Consider the following 24,086-nt stretch of genomic DNA (forward strand, 5'->3'; position numbering starts at 1 on the left):
AGAACTCCACACAAAGGACACTGGGAGCCCAGAGCTCCGCCAACCAGAAGGTAAGTATGCTTGTGTTTGCCAAGGCCCCTTCAGAACTGAGCTTTGAGGTGACTTTAGTGAATGGGGTGGTAAACAAACAGGATAAGAAAACAGTTCACATATAAAAAGACAACTATTTCTCAACGTAACTGGTTCCTCACCACCACCGTTGGTTCCATAGCTCAAAGGCTCTGCTGAGGACGAGGCTGCCCTGCATCATCCGCGCCTTGTGCTTTTCCTTCATTCTCACTTTCTTTCTCTCTTTTTTCAATTTCCCCATAGAAAAATAAGGTGGAAAAATCAGGTGGCAACATGGTCTCTCGTCTCTCTAGCAAACCTACACTGTGTCAGCTACTGTGTCCCCGCCTTAAACTCAACCCGAGCTCTGACTCTCCGGTACCTGACAGCAGTCTGACAAAAGGAAGCTGAGTGTTCACGACAACCTGGGGGCCACGTTCAGATTCTTAAGGGTTGAATATTAGGCAGCTACTGGAGTGATATAGCATTCCCCCACCCCATCCCACCCTACCCCACCCCAGTGTAACCACTGACCTGCGCATGAGCACAGGGACTCTGGAGACAGGATTATCTATCTGGTTTTTAGTATTGCTTTAAACAGAAACTCCCTCCTCAAACACAAAGGAAAAATATACACTTTCAATCTTATATTTAGCCATTTGTTTCTATAAAGCAAATTAAAGGCTGCTCCAATCTATTTTTTAGTTGTGCAATATTCTAAAACTTCAAAGCACATTTTTCCACTGAGTAAAACCAAGCAATGCCAAAATTTGTATCAATAAATAGGAATTAGTTTCCTAAGTAATCTAATGGAAAAAGCAACAGAAATATACAAGAAGTGGTCATTTGCTAGGGTTAAAAGGAATGTGAAAAAAATGACAGGTTTTCTGTAAGTTTAGCAATCTCTCAGTTGAATAGTCTTTCTTCCCCTGTGTTAAGCCCAGTACTTTGAACCATGTCAGGGGAATCAGCAGTACTTCAGAAGGGCACAGTGTCAAACAAAACAGGGTGAGCATTCACTACCAACATCCTAGAAAACATCCTGAGAGAGGGAGGGAGGGAGAGAAGGGAGGAGGGATGGAGGGAGGGAGAGAGAGAGGAGCAAGTCTAACTTGTGAGATCTGTCTGCCCACACATATGTTCCTAGTTGGTCTTCTGTTGCACTCCCTTGCTATAGGTCAAGGTGTCAGCCTACCTGTCAAGAGGCTGGCTGCCAATTCTCCCACATTTAGGAAAAGAGGCAGTCCACAAGTCCCTGCCTTGTGATCCTAGCAGGGTCAGCATATCCAGGGCCGAGTTTCTTTTTGACTTTAGGGAAGAAGCCCTAGTTCTTACTGCTTCCCCGTCATAAATCCTCCCACCCCAAGTTTCTCAGGAGCTTTCACAGTCTGACATACAACAGATCAATCTCCAGGACCCTCCCAAGTACCCTCAAAGAGGCTCCAATGCTCAATCACTTCTACCTAGGGACAAAGGAGCTGGGCTGCCTCTAAGAAGATTGGCTCTGAGTGCAGATTCAAAAATAAAAGGTTCACAGTCAATGAAAAGTGCTCTCGTTAAATGACGTTACATAAATCACCTGCTTGATTGGTTCTGTATCTCCAGCAGACATCGTCTGATAGGCTGTATTCTCCTAGAGAATAAAAAGCCATGTGACTAGTCACATCACACCCCACTAGTCTGAGAGATAAGGTGATTTCTCTTGTCACAGAGATCCATCAGCAGCAATTAGTAAAGGGAATCAGCTTTCAGTTACTTCCTCCACAGAAAAAGTCCCTTTCCTGCCCAGGCAGGCAATTTCTCAAATGATCCTAGGAGAGAAAGGGTTAATGGCAGGTGGCAGGACTGACAGAACAATGTCTGCTGTCTCCCAGCAGCTCTGGGGATCCAACGAAGGTTCAATATGAAGTTAACACTGAGGGTGGGACTAGCTCACCAAGAGCCAGACCCCGCTAGTGCTCAACTTTTTGGCTCCAAATTCTACTCCACATATCTATGGTTTGAAACACTGAGGCAAACATCTCCTGAAGGTCCCCTCCCCAATCCCACATAGCCCCAATCAAGCTGTGTCCGCTTGAGGTATAATCACAGTGCCGTATCAAACTCCTCGAGGGGCTCTGTCCGGTCCTCTTCCCTGGGCTCGGGCTCAGGCCTGCTCTCCTGGTGCTGCTTCATTTGCTCCTTCACTTCGTCTTCCAGGTCACGAGGGACAACAAATTGATCCTCTGGTTCCAGCTGAGTGGGGGCAGCAAAATAGCCAGTTTTCCTTTTGGGTGCTTCTGTGGCCACCTCAATGAGGTTCAGGCTGTCTTCTAGGGGCACAATGGAGCCATTGGAGAGTTTCTTTCCATACAGACAAGAAGTGGAGGGAGACTTCTGTAACTCCATCTTGTCTTTGTTCACTGGCAGAAGTATACCACTATTCACACTGTTCTGTCTTCGGATCCCAAAACCCAACCCCCTAGCATGTCCCTCTGAACAGGGGTTGGAAGAATTCTTTGGGAGAGTAGGGGAGTGCTCAGGCTCTCTGCCTCGGCAGCAATGGATGTCCACCTCTACTTCCACCCTGCTGCCATTGGTTATGACTCCTTCAACAGGCTGGTCATCGTCACTGTCCAGTCCATTGTCAGACTGATTGCTGGAAAAAGTAGCACAAGAAGGCTGGCGCTGGAAAATGCCCGAAGAGGGCGCTGGGTGCAGACTACAGCGCCTCTCTGGCCGTGGGAGCAAGCTCGCCTCCAGGCCCACAGTGTTATGCTCATCAGAAGCTGTGGAGCCCACCTCACTGCTCACCTCTGAGGTGGACATCTCGCTGCTGAACTCGGAGGCAATCCCACTACTAGAGGAAGGAGTGGTTGGCTTGGGGGCATCCTTGATGCTTGCAGTTGAAGCAAATCCCACAGGGCCTGGAAGGGTGAGCCCATTCATTTCACAGGTACAGCCTTCTTCACCAATGTTCAAATAAACCACCATTGCCCCCACGTTGTCCTGACAGCCATAGCTCTGTGCTAATGTGCACAGCTTCTTAGCAGCAGCTAACGGGTCTTGTACATGACGCACTGCATTGACAGCTTCCAGATATGACAAGTGCTCCCACAGTGCTCTGTTTCCCAGAATCAGCAACTCATCTTGAATGGTAAGTGGGGTGGAAGCTATGTGGGGCTTAGGGAGGATCCACGGGTAGAGGTATGTACATCCCAGCATCCGAGTACAGCAGGTAACTCCATTCACCTTGTTGTCCTAGAGGTGAGAAAAACACAAACTCTGAGAAAAAAGCAATAGTGATATGCAACTGAGGCCTTTTCTAAATCACAATGTTTAGGGAGAGAACCGGGCCTGGGATGAGCTTTTGTAACCTCCACGCCCACTCCCAACGAACACACCTCCTCCACCAAGGCCACACCTCCTAATCCTTCTCAAATAGTGCCACTCCCTGAGGACTGAGCATTCAATATATGAACCCATGAGCCATTCTTATAGTAAAATCAAGCTTACATGTAATATTATTTGTCCTAGGAGCAGTATAATTGAACTAAAAAAATAAATAAATGTATAGAAGTTTAAAACAAAATGTCATATCATTATACCAAAGATTAAAGTTAAATCCAATTAAAATTAAGCAACTAACAGGCAGAACCACCTCAAAAGATGCTTGTTCTAACATAGACAGACCTCAGCATAATCTCACATAGAGAGATGTATCTGAGAAACAATAAACAGAAACTGTCACTAGTCCGCCATTACAAGTATTTTTTTTTTGAGACCTCCCAACTCAGAAGGGAGAATGATCACTCACTAATGGCACAATGGAACGAAACAGATTTCAAGTGGGTCAGAGAATCTTAGATGCTGGAGCATTAAACACATCCCAAGGTTCCTGAGCCTAGAAAGGGGAGTCTTGTTGAAACTGACGAGAAAGAACGGATCCGACAGACACTGAGTGAGTCTAAACCAAGAGGAAAAGGAGTCTTCCTGGTTGCAGACAACAATGGGCACACACTGTACACTTTCATATGATACCTCTTCACAAAAAACAAATAAAATGTCCAACAGCGCCAAGATACTGATTTAACAGCTGCCCTTATTCTCTGAGTAAAGGGAAGACTATGTATGGCTTTATAAGAATTTGGCACAAATGCTAAGCTTTATTTTCTTCATATAAAATAAAAATAAAAGCACTTCCTTCATACAGGTTAAAATATGAAGGCATAGTACTTGACAAATAACATGTCTATGATTAAAACAAACACAAAATACTTCACAATTGTCTAAAAGCTTAGAAAAATCTAAACATTATTGCCTATAAAACATATTATTCTGTAAAAATAGACTTATCTTCCACTTGTCCTGACTGAGTGGTGCATTCTTAGTCCACAGTCCTTGCAGTAGCAGCCACAGAGAGACACTAGCTGACTGTGTGCTTCCTTGGTTAGAATCTAAGTGGACAGTTCTCGAGCGCAACTCTGATAAAACAGCCAAGAAATGGGCCTTTGGTAAAGGGAAATGATGCGTCTCCCCCTCTTCTTTTGTTAAGTGTGTGCGCCTGGGGGTGTGTATGTATGTACAAATCTATGGCTATGGTATGAGCATATGGATATATAGGTGCCTGTTGAAGCCAGAAGAGGGAATGGAGCTAGAATGAACAAGTCTTTGTGGGTGCTGGGATTCAAATTCTAGTCCTCATGATAGACCAAGTGCTCTTAACCACTGAGCTAGCTCTCAAGATTTTTCATCCTTTCTTTAAAAAAGAAAAGGTTCTAGAATAACTGGTCATAGACAAAACAAAACAAAATGAAACAAAAATCTATCCCAAGCCAGGCCTATGACTCCTGCCTTTAATCCCGGCAGTCAAGAGGCAGAGGCAGGCAGATTTTTAGGAGTGCAAGGCCAGCCTAGTCTACACAGAGAGTTCCAGGACAGCCAGGACTACACAGACAGACCCTATCTCAAAAGTAAAGCAAAACAAAGCAAGCAAAACACAGGACTCAGAGCTGGGGAGCACTAAGATCAGGACTCAGCTTGGGAGCACTAAGATCAGGACTCAGAGCTGGGGAGCATTAAGAGAACTGCCATGCAAGCCTGATTACTCAAGCCTGGGTCCCCAGAACCCATGTGGAAGGAGAACAGATTCCCAAAGTTGTCCTCTTACACACCAGAACCATTCCCAGGCAGGCACGCATGCCCACAACATCAAACAACTTATCAGGCCGTGTGTGTGTGTGTGTGTGTGTGTGTGTGTGTGTGTGTGTGTGTGTGGTGTGTGTGTAGAACAGTAACTGATTGAAGAAGAGGTCATGAATTTGAGGGAGAGAGAAAACAGAGTTAGGGACAAAGAGGAATGGAAATAATGTATAATACTCATGTATAAAATTCTCAAAAAAAATTGAAAATTAACTTTAGAGACTGAGAAAAATTTAATTACAAGAGCAAAACAAAGAAAGACTCAAGAGTTTGTGCTTTCTGGAAACTAATTCAAAATAGACCACAGATCCAAATGTTTTGTAGCTTCTACAGCTATACAACTTCTACAAGATGAAGTAGACAAAAACATGAGAAATCTTGGGTTTGTCAGTGTAGTTTCAGATTTAACACTATGAAACAAAAAGCAGGCAGAATTCTAGTCATTAAAACTACTCAGAAGAGTCAGGTAGTGGTGGTACATGCCAGGAATCCCAGCACTCAGGAGGCAGAGGCAGGCAGAGTTTAAAGCCTACTCTGGCCTACAGAGTTCCAGGACAGTCAGAACTACAAAGTGAGACCCTGTCTTAAAACAAAACAAAACAGAACACTAGCCAATAAACAAAGCACACCTCAGGTCTGCAAGTACGACCTCAACAGGTAGAGGCACTTGCTGTGTGGCCAAGAGACCTGAGCTGGATCCCTAGAAGCCATGTAAAGGAGAAAGGGGAAAACTGACTCCAGAAAGTAGTCCTCTACCCTCCAAACACAGGGTGTGGCTGTGCATCCACCCTCCTAATTCACAACATGCACACACGTAATAATAAATAAGAAACATGGAGATTCTCTTCTCTCTAGAGCAGTGGTTCTCACCCTTCCTAGCACTGCAACCCTTAAACATCGTTCTTCATGTGTAGTGACCCAACCATAAAGTTATTCTTGTTGTATTTCATAACTATAATTTTGCTGCCATTATGAATCACAGTGTACATGTTTGTGTTTTCCGATGGTCTTGGGTGACCCCTCTGAAAGGATCGTTCAGCCCCTGAAGGGGTCACAACCAACAAATTGCAAACCGCTCTGCTAAAGGCACTGCTTGGAGAATAGAAAGATGAACTACAGACGGAGAAGTATTTGTTGAGCACATATCTAATAAAAGACTTCTTTCTAAAATACACGAAGAAATCTCTTAATACTCAACCATAAACAAAATACCAATCCAATTTAAAATGGGCACAAGACCTGATTTTTTTTTTTTGCAGTAAACAATGTTCACATATAACTACTAATTGCAGAGGCAAAAGGTTATGCTGATTTCTAAAAGAGAAGAGAAACTATAGACAGCTGCTTAACACTGTTATAAAGACATCACAAGTGCAGTACATTGTGCACTGTGCATAAGAACAAGGTGGAGACTGCTTCGCAGCAGGTTTGCTGAGAATTACAAAGCCAGGGGAGCTGATGACCGGCTAAGGCAACCACAACCTTCACATCGGCCAGCCATTAACTATACCTTTTCATTTTTGCTTTTTGCTAGTCACTAACTGCTCAGTAAATTTTGCTTTACTTTATCCTGAGACATGGTCTCACTATGTAGTCCTGGCTGTCCACAACTCCCTATATAGACCAGGATGGCCCTGACCTTGGAGATCCACCTGTCTTTCCCTTCCACGGGCTGGGATTCACAGCATCACCACATCAGCCTATACCTTTCTCTCAATACTGACACTGAAGCCATATGTACTAAGCCTGTATCAGGGGATGGACACAATTTACAAGTCACGAGAAGAAGAAACCACACCCTCTCTGCTTCTATTCAAACAGCTTTCAGTAGATCTGGGAAGGGGGCGTGACTGGCAGAGAGTAAGAGGTACCTCTGTTATGATGGCTTTCTGGTCCTTCACCCTCTGGGCTTCCTCTGGGTCATGCTCCAAGCTGAAGATTTTAGAAAGAGGGACTGGCTTCCCACCTCGGCACAGGACAGCTTGGCATGTGCCAACATTGGCTACAGTTAAGCTAAAACTGCTTGTTGGGTCAGCAGTGTCAGGTCGAATATAGCACAGGAGGGCAGAGGAACCTAGCTTCTGGCCAGCCATTCCTAATTTCCTGTGTAGAAAGAAAAGAAAATGAAGACATGGCAACTAGTTTTATGGTGAACTACTCACCCTCATCCAACTATGACAGATACTTGTGGTAGTGATGATGGTGACGGTGGTGACGGTGGTGGTGATGGTGGTGATGGTGGTGACGGTGGTGGTGGTGGTGACGGTGGTGGTAAGGAGGAGGAGTCTAGCCTACCACTTTCAGCTACAAAGACTTTAAAGGGGATTACATGGCACAATAGAGGCATCTTTCTCTACCATTTCTGTGTTTGTCCAGAGATGTCCTCACTCTGGAACTTTCAGACTTCAGTGCATCACATGCACATAGAGGGCCTGGTCACAGATCACAACTAGAGCAGAATGTGGGGCCTGGCTCTAACCACAGAGCTTCTGATTTGGGGCAAGAAGCTGGCCCTGCATGTCTAACAATTTTCTCGTAAGTATTCTGAGAATGCTGGGAAACACTTTGAGAAACACCTGGGTTGTAAGTTCCTTGAGAGAGAGAGGCCATGTGTTCAGCATCCTGGAGAAAATGCAAACGAACATACTGCACATACCACTAGAAGGATCCAGTTTCAAATTTCCTTTTCATACTTCTTGACTGTAAAATCCCAGCAAGTTCTCTCTTTAAGAAATCAATTTGATAAAATTTCTACCTATTTGGCTTGTTTTGAAAGATAAGGATGAGAACTGTGTAGTTCTTGGTCCTTGGCAGATACAAACTTCAGAGATCCCTCTTCCGAACTGTTAGTCTGCCAAGTCTCTAGCTCAATTCAACTGAAAACATGGACTCTTTTCCCAACATCCTGCTGTTGAACATGTGAGATTAAAACCAGATTCAGCTACAAGTTGTTCCAGTCTTGACTGTTTATAATCTCAGCACTCTGCCTCCTTTAGGCTGCCTACCTGAGGTGCAAGGCACTCTCTGCTACTAAGGTTTTCAGGAGTTGGGATGCAAGGGTTTTGCTTGTAAATGGCTTACATGTTAATAAGGAAGAGGAGTTGGATAAATCCCAATAATAATTATCCTAACATAAATCCGACAAGTGCTTGTTGGCCTTCTGTAGGTATCAGCTAACTGGATAATCTTAGAAAAGCATACGGGCTTCTTCCCCTCAGTGTTCACAGTCAGGCACATAACCTTTAGCATTATTGTGCTAGCCCTCCCAGATGCCACTAGAGTGGGCAAATGACTCCACCGTTCTTTAAAGAGGAACGACTACCACACTCTGCTGATGCCAGGAGAATGTGGTACAGGAAGGAGTATTATCTCTCTGATCCTCAATCTGTAAGCAATGACCTTCAACTTCTGAGATTTACTTTCTAGAAGCAAAGTGGAGCTAGGGATTATTTGACCCACCTGCTTACCTGTGAGATACCAAGAAGGTATTGGTCATGAAAACTGTGTCACTTGTTGAGTGCTGTACTTCTTCCAAAAGCACATCCGCCATTGTGCACTGCAGCAGGCGAGGGAGTTCTTCATTCCGGTCCCCATCAAACATGCCGTACACAGCCCCCACGCCCTCCGCCAAGTTATCCACAGCCAGAGCGGACACGCAGAGTCTGGAGCGAGGATGAGAGACAGAAGCACAAGACAAGATTACTAGCAAAGATTATTCTTCAGGAAGTTTCTTTTAAAAAGTATTAATTGAGGTGCTGGAGAGATGGCTCAGTGGTTAAGAGCACTGACTACTCTTCCAGAGGTCCTGAGGTCAACTCCCAGCAACCACATGGTGGCTCACAACCATCTGTAATGGGATCTGATGTCTTCTTCTGGTGTGTCTGAAGAGAGCAACAATGTACTCGTATACATAAAATAGATAAACCTTTAAAAAAACAAGTATTAATTGAGACAGACAGGCACCATAGTAAGTCTGTGTCTGTAAGAAGGAGGGTCCTAGATAAGATAGTCAGGCAGCAGCTAACAGAGGCAGCATCCTAAGGCAAGGGGGTTCAGGCATGCTACATGTCCATTTTATTCTCTCTCTTTATCATGGCTTTAGGAGGATCTTATCTCACGTTGACGCTCTGAGACTTATGATGGTGAGACAGACAGGACAACACAGTCTATCGGTGAGCAGCAGAGCAGGCCTAGGAGGTCATAGAGGCCTTTCTCTCCTGTCTCCAGGGCCAACAGACTCACTTATTCCTCTGCCCTGCCATCTCAGCCAGTCCATGGCTCCAGAAGGTTGATGTAACTGTAGAATCTGTGGTTGGCAAAGGTTTCTGGTCAATTTTCAGTGTTGTGATATGGCTGTGGGAGGTGAAGAAGGGAAGATTAAATCATATTCTCTTCTCTATTTTATCAGAACTATCATCATAATAATGCACTTTTAGAAAGTCACCTTTTGACAGATAAAGATACCTTTCCAAAAAGAACAAATCAAAGTGGGATGATAACCCTTTGATGTAGGAGAACCGAAGGTAGTCAGAGAGACACAAGCTAAACAGAGGCTCGACTAAGACATCACAAAGACCGCTAAGTTTTTACTGTGTCTACTTTTTTAAGCAATATTAAAAATCTTGAAACAGTACATATGTATCGTCACTTAAATGTTAAAATGTGGCTTCTGCCACCAGACATATATCTATGCCTGCCATGTAAAATGATTTGGTGTGTAGCTCAGTAGAAATGAACCAAAGACGAGAAGCTAGGTGTGTTCTGGCCTAATCTACTCTGTTCCTTTAATTGACTGAGATTTCCACAATCTAAAGATGACCCACTGACGGCTGAAACATATAAATTCAGTTTCAAATTTTTTTCTTACCTAAACATGTCCAAAGTCTTATGTTCCAGAACCAGATTTGTATTTCCTGTCAGATCAAGGTCTTGTAAAGTAGCAGGCAGAGCCTCTGGAATTAGTATTTCTGTCAAGTCATTGCAACTCAGGTCTACAAACTGAGAAGAAACAGAGAAATCAAAAAAGAATACATTATATTATAACCTCTAGTCCCAAATATTCAATCTTCCCCTATAGCCTCAATTGGGAACTTATTTCTTTCCAAGAATGAATTAAGAACACTAAGATTTTAAAGTGAGCATATGAGAAGAAAACAAGGCCCACTCTTTATCTCTGAAGAAAAGGGGAGATTCAGCCATATTCATGGGCAGTACATATTAGCTTTGCAAAGCTATAAAAATGTCTGCAAAGCAGCTGCCAAGTTGCATGTTGTTTAAGTAGCAGTTTTGTCAATATTCTTCAAACATCTCCAGGCCACACCTCCACACCTGTGTTAAAGCTGGTTGATTCTCGTTATAGCAGTAGAGAATGCTCACCTCTGGGGTGTATAGGGAAGAAGGTACAGAAAGGAACCTAACAGAGGAATGGGGTTTTGACTTGGCCATTTGAGGGAGGGCCTAAGAAAACACAGGACTGTGCCCTATATGGGGCTATCAGAAAACAGCACAGCCACACACAGCTCTGTCCCTCAATGAATCTTCCTGGTAGGGAGGAAACCTGAGCTCAGGAGAAAGTCTTGAGAGGGAAGCCGTCTCATTCACACTCCTCGCTTCTTTCTGTCAAGAAAGGCACCTCACTCTCACCCTTGCTGTTCGGCAGTGAGGATGGCAGGCTATCTCATCCAAGTACCTGAATCTGAGGCAGCTGCAGGATCTCCGGGAAAATGCTGATGTTGTTAGCATGTGCGACAAGGGTGTGCAGCCGTTTGCAGTTTGCTATGGTTGTGGGAATAGCTTTCAGCTTGTTCCCACTTACATTCAGTTCTTCCAGCTGCTCCAGTTTATTTAGTTTGCTGAAACAAGAAACATCAAGCACAATGCTGCATCAGAAAAGGGCAGCTGCCAATCTGCACTGTCAGCCACAGAGGAGAGACAGCAGGCTTACTGCAGAGAGCCTTGTGAGAAGGGAATAATCAGATATCAGCCATGCTCGGTTCACCGTTGCAACCAAAGCTGCTGTCAACATGACAGCTACTCAGCACTCAGGGCTTCAAGGCTGGCACTGCCCTTGTTTTCCTTATAGAGGTGGGCATAAGCATCTTCTCTGACTTACAGGAAGTCCCTGAAAAAGTACTGGCCCATTGTAGAAGGCAATGTGCCTTCCTTGCTGCAGCACTAACAAGGCTGTAAAATCCTACGTAAGCCAATGGCAATGGGCCTTGACTGTGTCAGCTATAAACTGAAGAAGCTGAACAATGTCTCGTTGCCGTTTTACACGTCTACAGGTACCAACTGGTAGCACCTCACCACTAATCACCAAGTTCTTGTACACACAGCACCCTGCTAGGGACAAGGCAACTACTTGCACCACTCTGATTACAAAACTTTATACATGTTAACCCAAATATCTTAAGCCTAATGTCTCCATTAACAAACTTCTCTAATTTCTTTGGAAGCAATAAATGTGTAAAATTTGGAAAATAAATCACCAATAGTACTAGCAATCTGAAAGAATTACTATTACAATTTCACTAAACTTCCCACCAGATTTTTCAAAATGATTTTAAGACTTACTTTATTTGTTTGTTTGTTTGTTTGTTTGTTTTGAACAAGTATTTGTGTTTGCCTGCATGGCTCACAGAGCCAAGAAGAGGATAGATGCTTACAGTTCTGTGCTGCCATGCACGTGCTAGAAACTGAACCCAGGTCCTCTGCTTTTAACTGCTAAGCCATCTTCAGTTCCTCAAATTACTACTTTGTATGAATTTTCCACCTGACCTTTCTAATACATAACAATTTCAACTGCTAGGAAATTCATACTTTGCAAGTACACCTCCTCACAAGATGCACACACACCTATATTACACAGAAAACTCATACATTTAATAAGTAAGCTTAGAAAATTATTCTTTTTTTAATTATGTGATAATACATGGACACTTAAAGGAACTGAAAATAAAAGCAAACAGAAAAGTTATTTGTGTGTATGTGTGTGTACAACTTTATGTGCATGTTCAGGTGTGCACAAATAGAAGCCAGGGGCCAACACTGGGTATCTTCTTGTTTTGGGTTTGTTTATTTGTTTGTTTGTTGTTTTGAGACAGGGGCTCCACTAAACCTGAAGCTCACTGACTTGTCTGGACTGGCTGGCCTGCTAGCCTCAGAGATCCTGTTTCTACTTCCCCAGTGCTGGGATCACCACTATATACTACTACAGCTGGGTGTTTATGTGGGTTCATAATCTCAACTTAAGTATGCACAGCAAGCATTTTACCAACTGGACCATCTTACCAACAACTTTCCCAAAATCTTTACAAATAATTGCATAGTGAGTACTCTTTGATGAAATGTTGGATTCATGTTAAAGACATTTACAGAGACTTGGGTATGATGACAAATGCATAATAGAGGGTAACACAGAATCATGAGTGTCCATTTGGACTCCGTGGTGACATGTGTCTTTTTAAAAAGCATTCCCAGGGCCAACCTTCATTGTTTTTCTTTTTTCTTTCTTTTCTTTTCTTCTCCCAACTCCACCCAAAGACAAGGTTTCTCTGTGTAGCCCACCCAGGCTTTCCTAGAACTCACTCTGTAGACCAGGCTGGCTTTGAACTCAAGAGATCCACCTGCCCCTGCCTCCCAAGTGCTGGGATCAAAGGTGTACGCCACCACTGCCCAGCTTTTTAAATTTTGCTTTTTTAATGTGCATTGATGTTTTACCTGCATGTATGTCTGTGTGAGTGTAACAGGTCCCCTGGAAGTAGAGTTACAGAGAGTTGTGAGCTGCCATGTGGGTACTGGGAATTGAGCCCGAGTCCTCTAGACAAGCAGCCAGTACTCTTAACTACTGAGCCCTATTCTCTTTTACACTCCTCCCAGCCTAGGTTCAATACCCATATCCTAAAGCAGCTGCTTAGTGATTCGAAAGTCAGGCTGATGAGTCAGTGGATAAAGGAAGGCACTTGTTGGCAGGCCTGACTACCTGAATTTGATCCCTGAGACCCAGCTGGTAGAAAGGACAAGCCAGTTCCTGCTAGATGGTTAATAAGCCTAGAATAAGACACTGTAGAATGCCCTGCCCTAAATGGGACTTGCATATCATATGCCTATCACCAAGACTGGGGAATCTTAGCAGAAGAGAGGGCAGAGATAGGAGCCAGAGGCAGTGGGAACATCAAGGAGACAGTGTTTTCTAGACAAAACATACAATCTCATACAACAACATGCTATGCATAAGACCTGCACAGGCTCAAGCTATATAAAACCCCAGTAACCAAAGGGCAAGGTGGGCAGGAAATTCTACCACTAACTGAGGAGCTACTGGCATTTGGTAGCCACTGGGAGAGTCAATTTGCTTTAAAAATGTGACCCACGTTAGGACAAAAACACACACCAGGGCAGGCCTCCCTCCCTAAGACTACTTGGGCATTACAAACTAGAGTTGATGAGGATTAAAAAAGAAAAGAAATCATAAAATTGGGTAAGAAAAGATTAGAGAGTGGAGAGAGTAGCTATGAAGGAGTTGGGACATGTATGAGTATGTTCAAGATACACTGTATTAAAGAATATAAATGCCATTAAGGCCAGCATAGTACCCTATGCCTTTACTCTCAGCACTTTGGAAATAAAAGCAGGCAAATCTGTGGTCTACATATTGAGTTCCAGGATATCCAGGGCTACATATTTATATATACATATTATTTTCTGAAGACAGTAGGGAGAGAATGATAACAAAGTATAGTGACACATATTTATAAAGATGCCATAACAAAACTTGTTACTCTGTGTGCTAACCTAAAAAATCTTAAGAAAAAAATTGTTTTTCAATTTACTTATTGATTTATTTATTAAATTTACGTATTTAATGTTCATTGGTTTTTTTGCCTGCACAGGTGTCTGTGTAAAAGTGTCAAAACCTTGAGCTAGAGTTATAGACAGTGGTGAGCTGTCATGTGGATGTTGGGAATTGAATCCAGGTCCTCTGGGAGAGGAGCCAGTGCTCTTAACTGCTGAGCCATCTCTCTGGCTCCAGAAATGTTATATTTTTTTAATGACGGAATTTTGGGAGTGGGTATGAGTATGGGTATTGTGTATTCCAGGTTGATTTCGAACTTGATATGTAGTTGAAAATGGTCTTTATTTCTGACCCTCCTGCTTCCATCTCTCAAATGCTGGGATTACAGGTGTGTGCTTCCATACCTGTCTTATGCAGTGTTAGGGAAGGAGCATTGGGCTTGTGCATACTAGGCAAAAACTCTAGCAACTCAGTTACATTACCAGACCTAATTTTTTTTTACATCAAATGTATTTTGAAATATATTTATTCTTCCATGGACACTGTTTAATTTTTGACTTGAGGAACTCTCTCCCATGTCTTCTTGCAGTTACAGATTGTTAACTCTTATTTCTCTCTCCTCCAGGCCTAACTCCTAACTGGCAACCTGGTACCTTTTTTTTTTTTTTTTAATTTATGTTTATGTGTCTGTGTGGGTATATGCCACACCTGTGCAGGTGCCCTCAGAGGCCAGAAGAGAGAATTAGACCCCTTGGAGCTGAAGTTACAGCCATGCATGTGAGTGCTGGGAACTGAACTTGGGTTTTCTGGAAAAAGAGCAAGCACTCTTAACCACTAAGTCATCTTTTCAGCTCCCAAACTGGGATCTCTAATGTCTTGTATTTGTTATGTTGCATGGAAACTGCCTAGACCAGATGTTCTTAATCTGGGATTTACAATCCCTTTGGCAAACCTCTTATATCCAAAAATATTTACATTAGGATTCATAACAGAAGCCGGGCAGTGGTGGTGCACACCTTTAATTCAAGCACTTGGGAGGCAGAGATAGGCGGATTTCTGAGTTAAAGGCCAGCCTGGTCTACAGAGTGAGTTCCAGGACAGCCAGGGCTATACAGAGAAACCCAGTCTCAAAAACAAACAAACAAACAAACAAACAAAGGATTCATAACAGTAGCAAAATTATGAAGTAGCAATAAAAACAATTTTATGGCTGGGGGTCACCATAATGTGAGGAACTGTATTAAAGGGTGGCAGCATTAGAAAAGTGAGAACCACTCCTAGATGCTTGTCTATTCCCCAGTCTGACTGTAAGTTCAAGGACAGAGGCACATAGCACAGTATGTGACACATATCTCAAATTTTATACAAGTACATATAAAGAATAAACTATTAAACAACATATAATACAGTGATGACAAGAAAAAACTTAAGGGATTTAAATTTTATTTCATAACACTGCACTTTTCTGGGTAGAATATTCTCAGATTATTATTAAATAATTAAAACAAAAATCAAACACATTTTAACTGCAATTTCTTTGGCTATTCCCACTTAACCAGGGACAAATTAAGCAAGGTTTTCCCTGCTGAGCTAGTAAAGTCACAGCACCAGCAAGTCAGCTATGTCATAGATAGCTAAGATGTAATGCAGAGTTTGGGTTTTACTCTCAAACAACCACGCTTTGCATTCACTCACCTTGCAGGAAAGGTCTGTAGCAGGTTGTTTGCAAGGTGCAGAACTCGCAAGTGTGGGTGCCCAACCAAAACAGGAATACACTGATCTGTCAGAAGGTTGTTGGTCAGGTACAGCAGCTGCAGCACACTCAGACTTTCCTCTCCAGCACACGCAGAAGGCAAAGACTCCAGACTATTTGCAGATGCGTTCAAGTACCTGAGACTAACAGAACATCATTCCCTTTGAGTCTTTGACCTTCTTAAGTAGAAACTGTCATGCCCCTGCAACAGGGAATGAGGCTACCAAGCTCCCAAAGTCAAGAATAATTTCCTCCAGGAAATTTTCTCTGTATCTATGTAACTCAAAACCAGATGACAAGAGGGAACATAGGCATGGCTATTTTTCTAGCATTCTATAATGGCTGCATGCAAAACCACCTGTTCCCACTGCCAAAGCCACCATCGAATACCACATGATACACACCTGAACTGTAAAGATAACCTTCAAAACACCTTGTCTCTTTGTAACAAAGCATTATGCATTTAACTACTAAGCCCACCACACTGATGGTGTATCTACAGAGTACTTATACTTTTGTACATATATTATTATAGCTACTACAATGAAAACCTCAGATTATTATTCAATTATTTTTCTAGTGTACATTTCTAAAAACAGAATTTATAGGATCAAGGGAATACATGGTTTTTAATGGCTTTTAAAAATATATTGCCTATTTAAGGTCCAGAAAAGCTATGTCAAATAGCAATTGTGTTGTTTCTTGGCACTTTGGCTAAGATTAAGTCCAAACTGCACTTATACAAGAAGAATGCAATCCATTTTTTTATCTATAGTACCTTAAGTCAATTTTATCTTTGTTAATCTAACAAATAAACCATGGCATAATTTTAATAATGGGCCAAATATAATGTTTGTAAACACAGGATATCCTCAATGAAAGGAAGCATCATTAAACCTGTGTCTCGTGTGTATGTGTGTGTGTGTAGACAAGAGGACAATCTTGAGTACGATCTTCAAAAATGCCACCCATGGGATGGTGACTTGGACTAGCAGGTAAACCTCTTTCTACCAACATGAGCATAACTCACAAGGCAGGAGAACTGATTCCACAAAATGGTCTTCTGATCTTCACACGTGCACTAAAGTGGATGCACAAGCACACTTGCACACATATACACACAGAATAAATGTAACTTTGAAAAATGCTGCCTACCTCCTCTGAGGTGGGAATCAGTCCTTGGCCTGGGGTCTACCAGGTAGACTAAACTGGCTGGCCGGCAAGTCCCAGGGATCGTATGTCTCTACGATATTTGTGCCAGAACAATAAGCACACAGTAACATGCCTACAATTTTCCGTGAGTCCTGGGTAACTGAACTCGGATCCTTAAGCCTGTGAGGACAGCACTTCACCAACTGAGCTCTCCCCCATTCAACACGTGTTGTTAACTGTACACGCTTCATATCAGCATCCCTAATGAGCTTTTAAGTCTGTGAGGATCATGTGTGTCAGTTCTGACAGCACTGCAGGAAGTAGATGGTTTCTTAGTTATCTTCAGTCACTTAAGACTACATTCTAGGCAATGTTAAGCAAGATTACACACTTGTTAATTAACAATTTCAACACATCACAAAAACTTGCCCAACAGAAAATTTCTCTCAAACAGTGTCATTTCTTTTTTTTATTTTGAGGAATATCCAGGTAAGAATATTACGATAAGAGATGCATAAGCTGGAAAACAGGAAACAAGAAACCTGTGGACTCCAGCTGTGGCTATGTCTCACAGCTGTGAGCCTGGGTCACATCCCTGCTCCTTACCTGCTTCTTCTCCCTTCTTCTATTGTAAAGACTGCCAGCTGTCCTGGGCTAGGATTGCTGAACTGGAGAGCAATACTTACTATGAGCAATACTCTGAACTTAATCCCGATCACCACACACAAAAACAAACAACAAACAAACAAACAAAAAACCACCAAAACCCTATTTTTTCTTTAAAGATGACATTTAGGTAAACCTGATTATAAATATTAAAACAGGAAGACATACTATCTACTTACTTATTTACAACATGATGGCAAACAATACCCTCTAGAAGGATATTATGTTTAAATTCATGTTTTTCAAAGCATGTGTTTCAAACTAGTGTTCTGGAAGTCAGGAAAATATAACTCAAAGACTATTTGATCAAGCTAGAATAAAACTGACTTTAGTCGTATGTCCTTTTCCCTCAGTGCAAAGCTGAAATTCATCAAAGGCTCCACCTGAAGCTATTTCTCTCTGAATACAGTGAAACTCTGAGTGGCCCCAGCTTGCTGAAATCATTCATCACATAAACAATTAAGCATTGACTAGTTACTTCAACTTTCAAGCTTATCATGAAACACCAAGTGTCTGCACAGAGCTGGAGGACTAAGTAAACTATAAACACAGAGATCGCTCGAGGCAGGGCAGTGCAGTTGGGGAGGCAATGGCTCTCCTCCTCTGCAGCACTCACTTTAAGGCCTTGGAGAAGAGCGTGTCTGGCAACCTGGAGAGAGTGTTATGCTGGATGTCCAGTACCTCAAGGGGAATGTGCTCCACCAGGGCCGGAAGGACATGGATGTGGTTGTGTCCTACCATCAGTTTCCGAAGACTCAGACTACTCAGAATTCTAAGAAGAAACAAAAGACACCAAAGCTCGTGTCAATCCTTTGTAAGTCTGTTATAGGACAATTAATTAAAATCAATCAACAAACCTATTTTTAGAATATGCAACCACTGGCAAGTGACTGAGCCAAGAAGGCTGTAACATACATCACCTAGCACCCACCCAAGAGTCACGGTGAGATCTTTAGTACAAGAGGCACAGAGTCTAATGGGGGTTAAATGACCCTCTCACAGGGGTCACCTAAGACCATCAAAAACCACAGATACTTACATTATGATTTATAACAGCAGCAAAAGTATAGCTATGAAGTGTTGGGATAACCTTGCGCACTGTGTAAAGCTTATCTTTGTATTATTCAAATATTGATTTCTGTGCCAGCAGAGAGCTGAGTATAGTCTGGACTTTGGTATTGTTTTATGACACATCGCCTGTCTCAGTGTTCTGTAAACAATCTTCACCATCACCTGATTGGTTAATAAGGAGCTGAACAGCCTATAGCTGAGGCAGGAGAGGAAAGGCAGGACATCCGGGAAGAGACAGAAACTGTGGGAGAGAATCAGGTGTGTTGAGGAGAGGGGAAGAAGATTCACTAGCCAGACACAGAGGAAGGAACAGCCTCCCAGACTGAAGAGAGGTAACAGGTCACATGGCAGAACACAGATTATAACAAATGGGTTAATTAACTTATACGAGCTAAGTGGAAACAAGCCTACACTCTAAGACCTACGCATTCATAAGCAAGCATATGGCGATCTGCGTCATTTTTGGAAGCTGGTGGGTCAGGACAGTCTGGTGATAATGACATAACAATGAAAATAATGTCATGGCTGCGAGTCACCACAACACGAGGAACTGTATTAAAGGGTTGAAGTGTTAGGAAGGTTGAGAACCACTGGTAAAGGAGTTTCTAGAATAAATCTATTTTAACAAGTCTAGGCAGAAATGAAGACTGGTGAGCATTTATCAATATTAATAACTCATTTTGTTAATTAATATAATTCCATAGTGAAAATTTTATTTTACAATAAAAATTATTAAGAGTTTAGAATACGCAATGACTAGGCTATTATTACCAATAAAATCCAAAAAGTGTTAGTGAAATGCCAAAGACATAATGATCTGCCAAAGATCTCACTGAAGCAGTAACACTGTCTGGCTGTGAAGATCAGGGGTTTGGTACAGACTACTGGTCTCCAAAGCCTCTACTTTAATTTTAAAAACTCCAAAAGCACACGTTTTACATTTAAGTTCTTCAGAATATATAGCAAAATAGCCTCACCTGCTCCTCAAGCACCGTCATCTCCTTCCTCAAGTTAGGTAAATCTCACCATCTGGTAATGATGGACTCAAATGCCATCTTACCACAAAGCACTCCCTAATTATTTAAAGTTCTCCTGAAATTCTAAAACAATTTATAAATGTTATGACTAAGACTAAGCTTCCAGGGTAAGACAGCAATGGTCAAATGATCGCTCCCCTGGTGACAGTTTCCCTAAGTTTCCTCATTCAAATCTAAGGTGAGGCTGACAGCACCTACAGAAAGGGGATTAAAGGATTAGTTAGATCATACGACTGAAGCTCTCAGGACATTTCCAGCTCATTGTAAGTCACCCTATAGAAGTTATATTCACACCACTAACCGTGCCAGAAACTTGACAGCACACATTAGCAGTTATCCCCATGTACGGCAGAGTCTTCCAACGGTTTCTGTAGGCTAAGGGATGCACGAGTCATCACTATTTCCCTTACAGCACCTCCTACTCAGCAGGCCCCTCCTCAGTCACCAACAATGAAAGGCAACCCAAATCTAGAGAAATAAACACATATATCATACATGTATGTAATCACATACCTCATGGGAATCTCTGTAAGAAGATTGTAGCTTATATCTAGTATTTCCAGCTTTTTTGCTTCACAGGCCCAGTCAGGAACACACTCTAGCAAGTTTCTGCAAAGAATAAGAATCATTACTTAAGATAAAAAGTTACTATGGCTTGGATATTAAATGTTTCCCCCATAGACATGTTATTGCAGTTTGTTCTAGTAGCCTGTGGTGCTATTATAAATTGGTGGGTGGAACTGAAAAGATGGGTCAGTGGTATAGAGTACTGGCTGCTCTTCCAGTGGACCAGGGTTCAATTCCTAGCAACTACATATCAGCTTACGACCATCATAAGTGCAGTCCCAGGGCACCAGGCATACATGTGGTATTACAGACAAAACACACAGGCAAAACATCCACACACAGAAAAAAATTTAAAAATTAATTAAAAACAAACTAACTGGTGGGATTAAGCCAGAGTGGAAGTTCATACTGTAATCCTACCACTTGGGAGGCTGAGGCAAGCATGAGGATCATTAAGTTCAAGGCCAGCCTGAGTTAAATATGGAAAATGTCTTAAAAAACAAACAGAAGCAAGATTAAAAAGGGTAAGGAAAAGGCAAGGAAGGGAAGGAAGAAGGAAGGAAGAACTCAAAGGAGATATGGCCTCTTCTCAGTTGTTATGAGGAAAGCCACTATGAGCTGCCACTATAATACCATCTACTTCCCCAGGGGCCCAAAGTGACATGGTAAGTGGCCGCAGATCAGTAAGTGCAAGCTAAAAATAGACTTTTCCTTCTTTTAAGTTGGTTATTTCAGGTATTTTGTCATAGTTATTAAAATCTAAATAACAAACAAATAGGATTCATTTCACTGGTCTCTAATGTGTAAGAACCTTGGGGCAAGGACACTGTTTCCAAGGGAGAATCTGCAATAGGGCCAGAAATACAGTTGTCAACCAGAAAATGCTGTTAAAGTAGAAAGGTAGGGCCAAGCACTCAAATGTGCACAGCAATGTGTACCAACTGTGTCACAGCACACGTGCAGAGAAGACTTCCAACGGAAGCAACAGGACGGAGTGAGACAGGATGAGGAGAGATGTGGAGGAAGTGGCATCAAAGATGATCAGGAATCCCATGGGTAACGACAGAGAGAAAAGAAGCAAATTCTGAGAAAGACAGAAGGAGTAGCCGTGAGAAAGTAGAGGAAAAAGGTGATCAGTAGCAGGGCAAGGTTTCAAGGCACTGGAAATACAAACTTGAAATAGTTAATACTGCTCCTCAGATGTAACCTACCCTTTCTAGATCTCAAGGTGTCTGTCAATCATGTGGTAGAATGAAGTGAGAGCTATGTAGGAGAAACAGACATTGTTGTGACAACTTAGTGAAAAAGAACACTTGGCCTGACATAGATCAAGGCAACTAACTGATAACAAAAAAAACATGAGATCTGGGCTAGAGAGATGGCTCAGCCGTTAAGAGCACTGACTGCTCTTCCACAGGTACTGAGTTCAATTCCCAGAAACCACATGGTGGTTCACAACCATCTGTAATGTGTCTGATGCCCTTTTCTGGTGTGTCTGAAGACAATGGCAGTGTACTCATATACATAAAAGTAAATAAAATCTTAAAAAAAAAAAAACCATGACATCTGGGTTAGATTGTGTGACCTTACATGAAGATACTTCAGCAAAGATGCCAACTTGAGTCAGAGCACAGAGACACAACAAGGAAGAGCGTGCAGTCTGATGAAATGCCAAGCAGTTTGGTAATGCTGCTTGAAGAGATGGGAAACAGGGGAAGTCAGGCTGGAACCAGGTCTAAACCATGTCTGGAAAGTTCTTACTTGATCCTACAGGTTTATAAACAGTACACAGACGATGTCAGCTATGTGCTTTAAGTACATTACTGGGAGATGGAGCCCAGTAAAGATGATTCTGCTAAAAAGAAAGAAAAAGAAGAAAGGAAAGAAGAAAGAATAATCAGAATGAGGAATGATATAGGCCTAAGTGAGCAGTCATTCAGCTGAAGGAGAGGGAGGAAAACTGGTTGATACCAACACTTAGGAGTGACTCAAATCACTGGACTCAATGAGCCTGCATCTATAACAGGGCAGTGTGCCAAGTCAGAACTGGGGGATGACTGCCTGCAGGAGAACACACAGAACCAAAGAGACAGAAGCAACGACCAACACAGCATTACAAAGAACATGGCCAGTTTGAAAGCTGCCTTTAAAACAAGAGAGAGCAAATGTCAGCACAGAGAAGTGACCTAGAGAGGACTTAGAGTGGGCTGCTGACGGGAGAAGGAAACGAGAAGTGAGGAAACAGCTCTCAGGAGACATTTAGATAAAAGGTGAAGACAGTAGAATTAAGCAACACTTTGTTTATTCAGACAGAAAAGATTTAAGTCCCCTTACCCTCCCCCTCCTTTCTTTAGCCACAAAATAGTATCTCTCTCCACCCTCCAAAACACCCCCTCCCAATCAAAACAAACTCCACCCTTATGGACAGACTCACCTGGAAAGTTCCAAAGAAGTGAGCAGGCTGGGTACTGGATAGACATTCACTGCTGTCAGTCCTGTGAGAAAACAGACAACATGTTAACAATGGTCTCTGAGAAAGAAAGCAAGAACTACTGGAGAGGGCTGGAGAGATGGCCCAGTGGTTAAGAGCATCTACTGTTCTTCCAGAGAACCCAAGTTCAGGTTCCAGCATTACAGTGGGAAGTTCACAACAGCCTGTTAATTCCAGTTTCCAGGGGACCTGATGCTGCTGGCCTCCATGGGCACCTGCACATTCCCACACGTATATACACAGTTTTTTAAAGGAACAGCTGGTAAACAAAGCAAAAGTAGTTTTGAAGAGATAACTAAAGATAAAAACTACTGACAGCTCACTGACTACTGTTTAACCCTAGCCTGTCTTTAAAAACATACACAACTCCTAACGTTGGGGTCTTGTGCATTTATACCACAGCTACCAATGTTAACAGTATTGCTTAGTTTATGATGTGAAAAATTAATGCTGGATTCTTTGAAAAGCATTTATTTTTAATTACATATATGGTATGGTATGAATATAAATGCAGGGGTCCCCAGAGAGCAGAAGAACTGGATGTCCCTGGAGGTGGAGTTAATAGGTAACTGAGCGCCTCATATGGGTGCTAGGACTTAACTCAGGTCCTCTTTGAGAGCACTGAGAACTCTCCAGCCATCTCTCCAGGCCAATATCTAAATTTTTGGTAAAAATAATCTCACTTTTAATTGAAGTATAATGCAGATACAGAAACAATCTTAAGTGTATAGGTCAGTGAAATGGAGCGCACTAGTAGAACCCACGCTCAGATCGTCAACAAGGCACTATCAATTCCTGAGCATTTCTTCATCTCCTCTTCTAGCTACCACACACTCAAACATACCATTTTCTACCCTGGTTCCAAACACTAGACAACACTTGCCATTTATAAAACCAAACTTTCCTCCATTCCCCACTCTAACAGGAGGGTTTTGGGTACCCCAGGTGGCCTTGAACTCATACTCTTGCTTTACTTCCCCAAACACTGGGATAAAAGGGTACATGATGGCTGGAGATGCCGTGCGGATGGCTGAGTGCTTACTCAGCATGTAGGAAGCCCTGGGCTCTCACCTCAGCACTGCATGAACCAAGCATGGTGATGCACATTTGTAATCCCAGGCAGACATATACTTTGCTATCTTTTATTTCATTTTGAGTCAAGGTCTCAAGTAGCCCAGGCTACTCACTATATACCTGAGGATGGCCTTCAACTCCTTATTTTCTTTTTTTTTTTCTTTTCTTTTTTTTTTTCTGGGTTTTTTGAGACAGAGTTTCTCTGTATAGCCCTGGCTGTCCTGAAACTCACTCTGTAGACCAGGATGGCCT

General features: G+C 42.4%; 1 protein-coding gene across 1 annotated transcript in view; it reads right to left on the reverse strand.

The window, feature by feature from the left end:
* Positions 1 to 628: 628 nt before the first annotated feature.
* Positions 629 to 24,086, reverse strand: part of Phlpp2 (PH domain and leucine rich repeat protein phosphatase 2) — a 67,627-nt gene continuing 44,169 nt past the window's right edge. The window contains exons 10-19 of the mRNA XM_028768611.1: positions 22,704 to 22,764; positions 20,216 to 20,311; positions 18,211 to 18,366; positions 15,719 to 15,919; positions 10,919 to 11,081; positions 10,097 to 10,227; positions 9,472 to 9,582; positions 8,697 to 8,891; positions 7,101 to 7,332; positions 629 to 3,288 (exon numbers count right to left, since the gene is read on the reverse strand). Of these exons, the coding sequence (XP_028624444.1) occupies positions 2,134 to 3,288; positions 7,101 to 7,332; positions 8,697 to 8,891; positions 9,472 to 9,582; positions 10,097 to 10,227; positions 10,919 to 11,081; positions 15,719 to 15,919; positions 18,211 to 18,366; positions 20,216 to 20,311; positions 22,704 to 22,764 (2,501 nt within the window). The 3' untranslated portion in view covers positions 629 to 2,133. The remainder of the gene's footprint in view (positions 3,289 to 7,100; positions 7,333 to 8,696; positions 8,892 to 9,471; positions 9,583 to 10,096; positions 10,228 to 10,918; positions 11,082 to 15,718; positions 15,920 to 18,210; positions 18,367 to 20,215; positions 20,312 to 22,703; positions 22,765 to 24,086) is intronic.

The sequence above is a fragment of the Grammomys surdaster genome, unplaced genomic scaffold (assembly GCF_004785775.1).
Source record: "Grammomys surdaster isolate TR1022 unplaced genomic scaffold, NIH_TR_1.0 187, whole genome shotgun sequence".
Classification (NCBI taxonomy): domain Eukaryota; kingdom Metazoa; phylum Chordata; class Mammalia; order Rodentia; family Muridae; genus Grammomys; species Grammomys surdaster.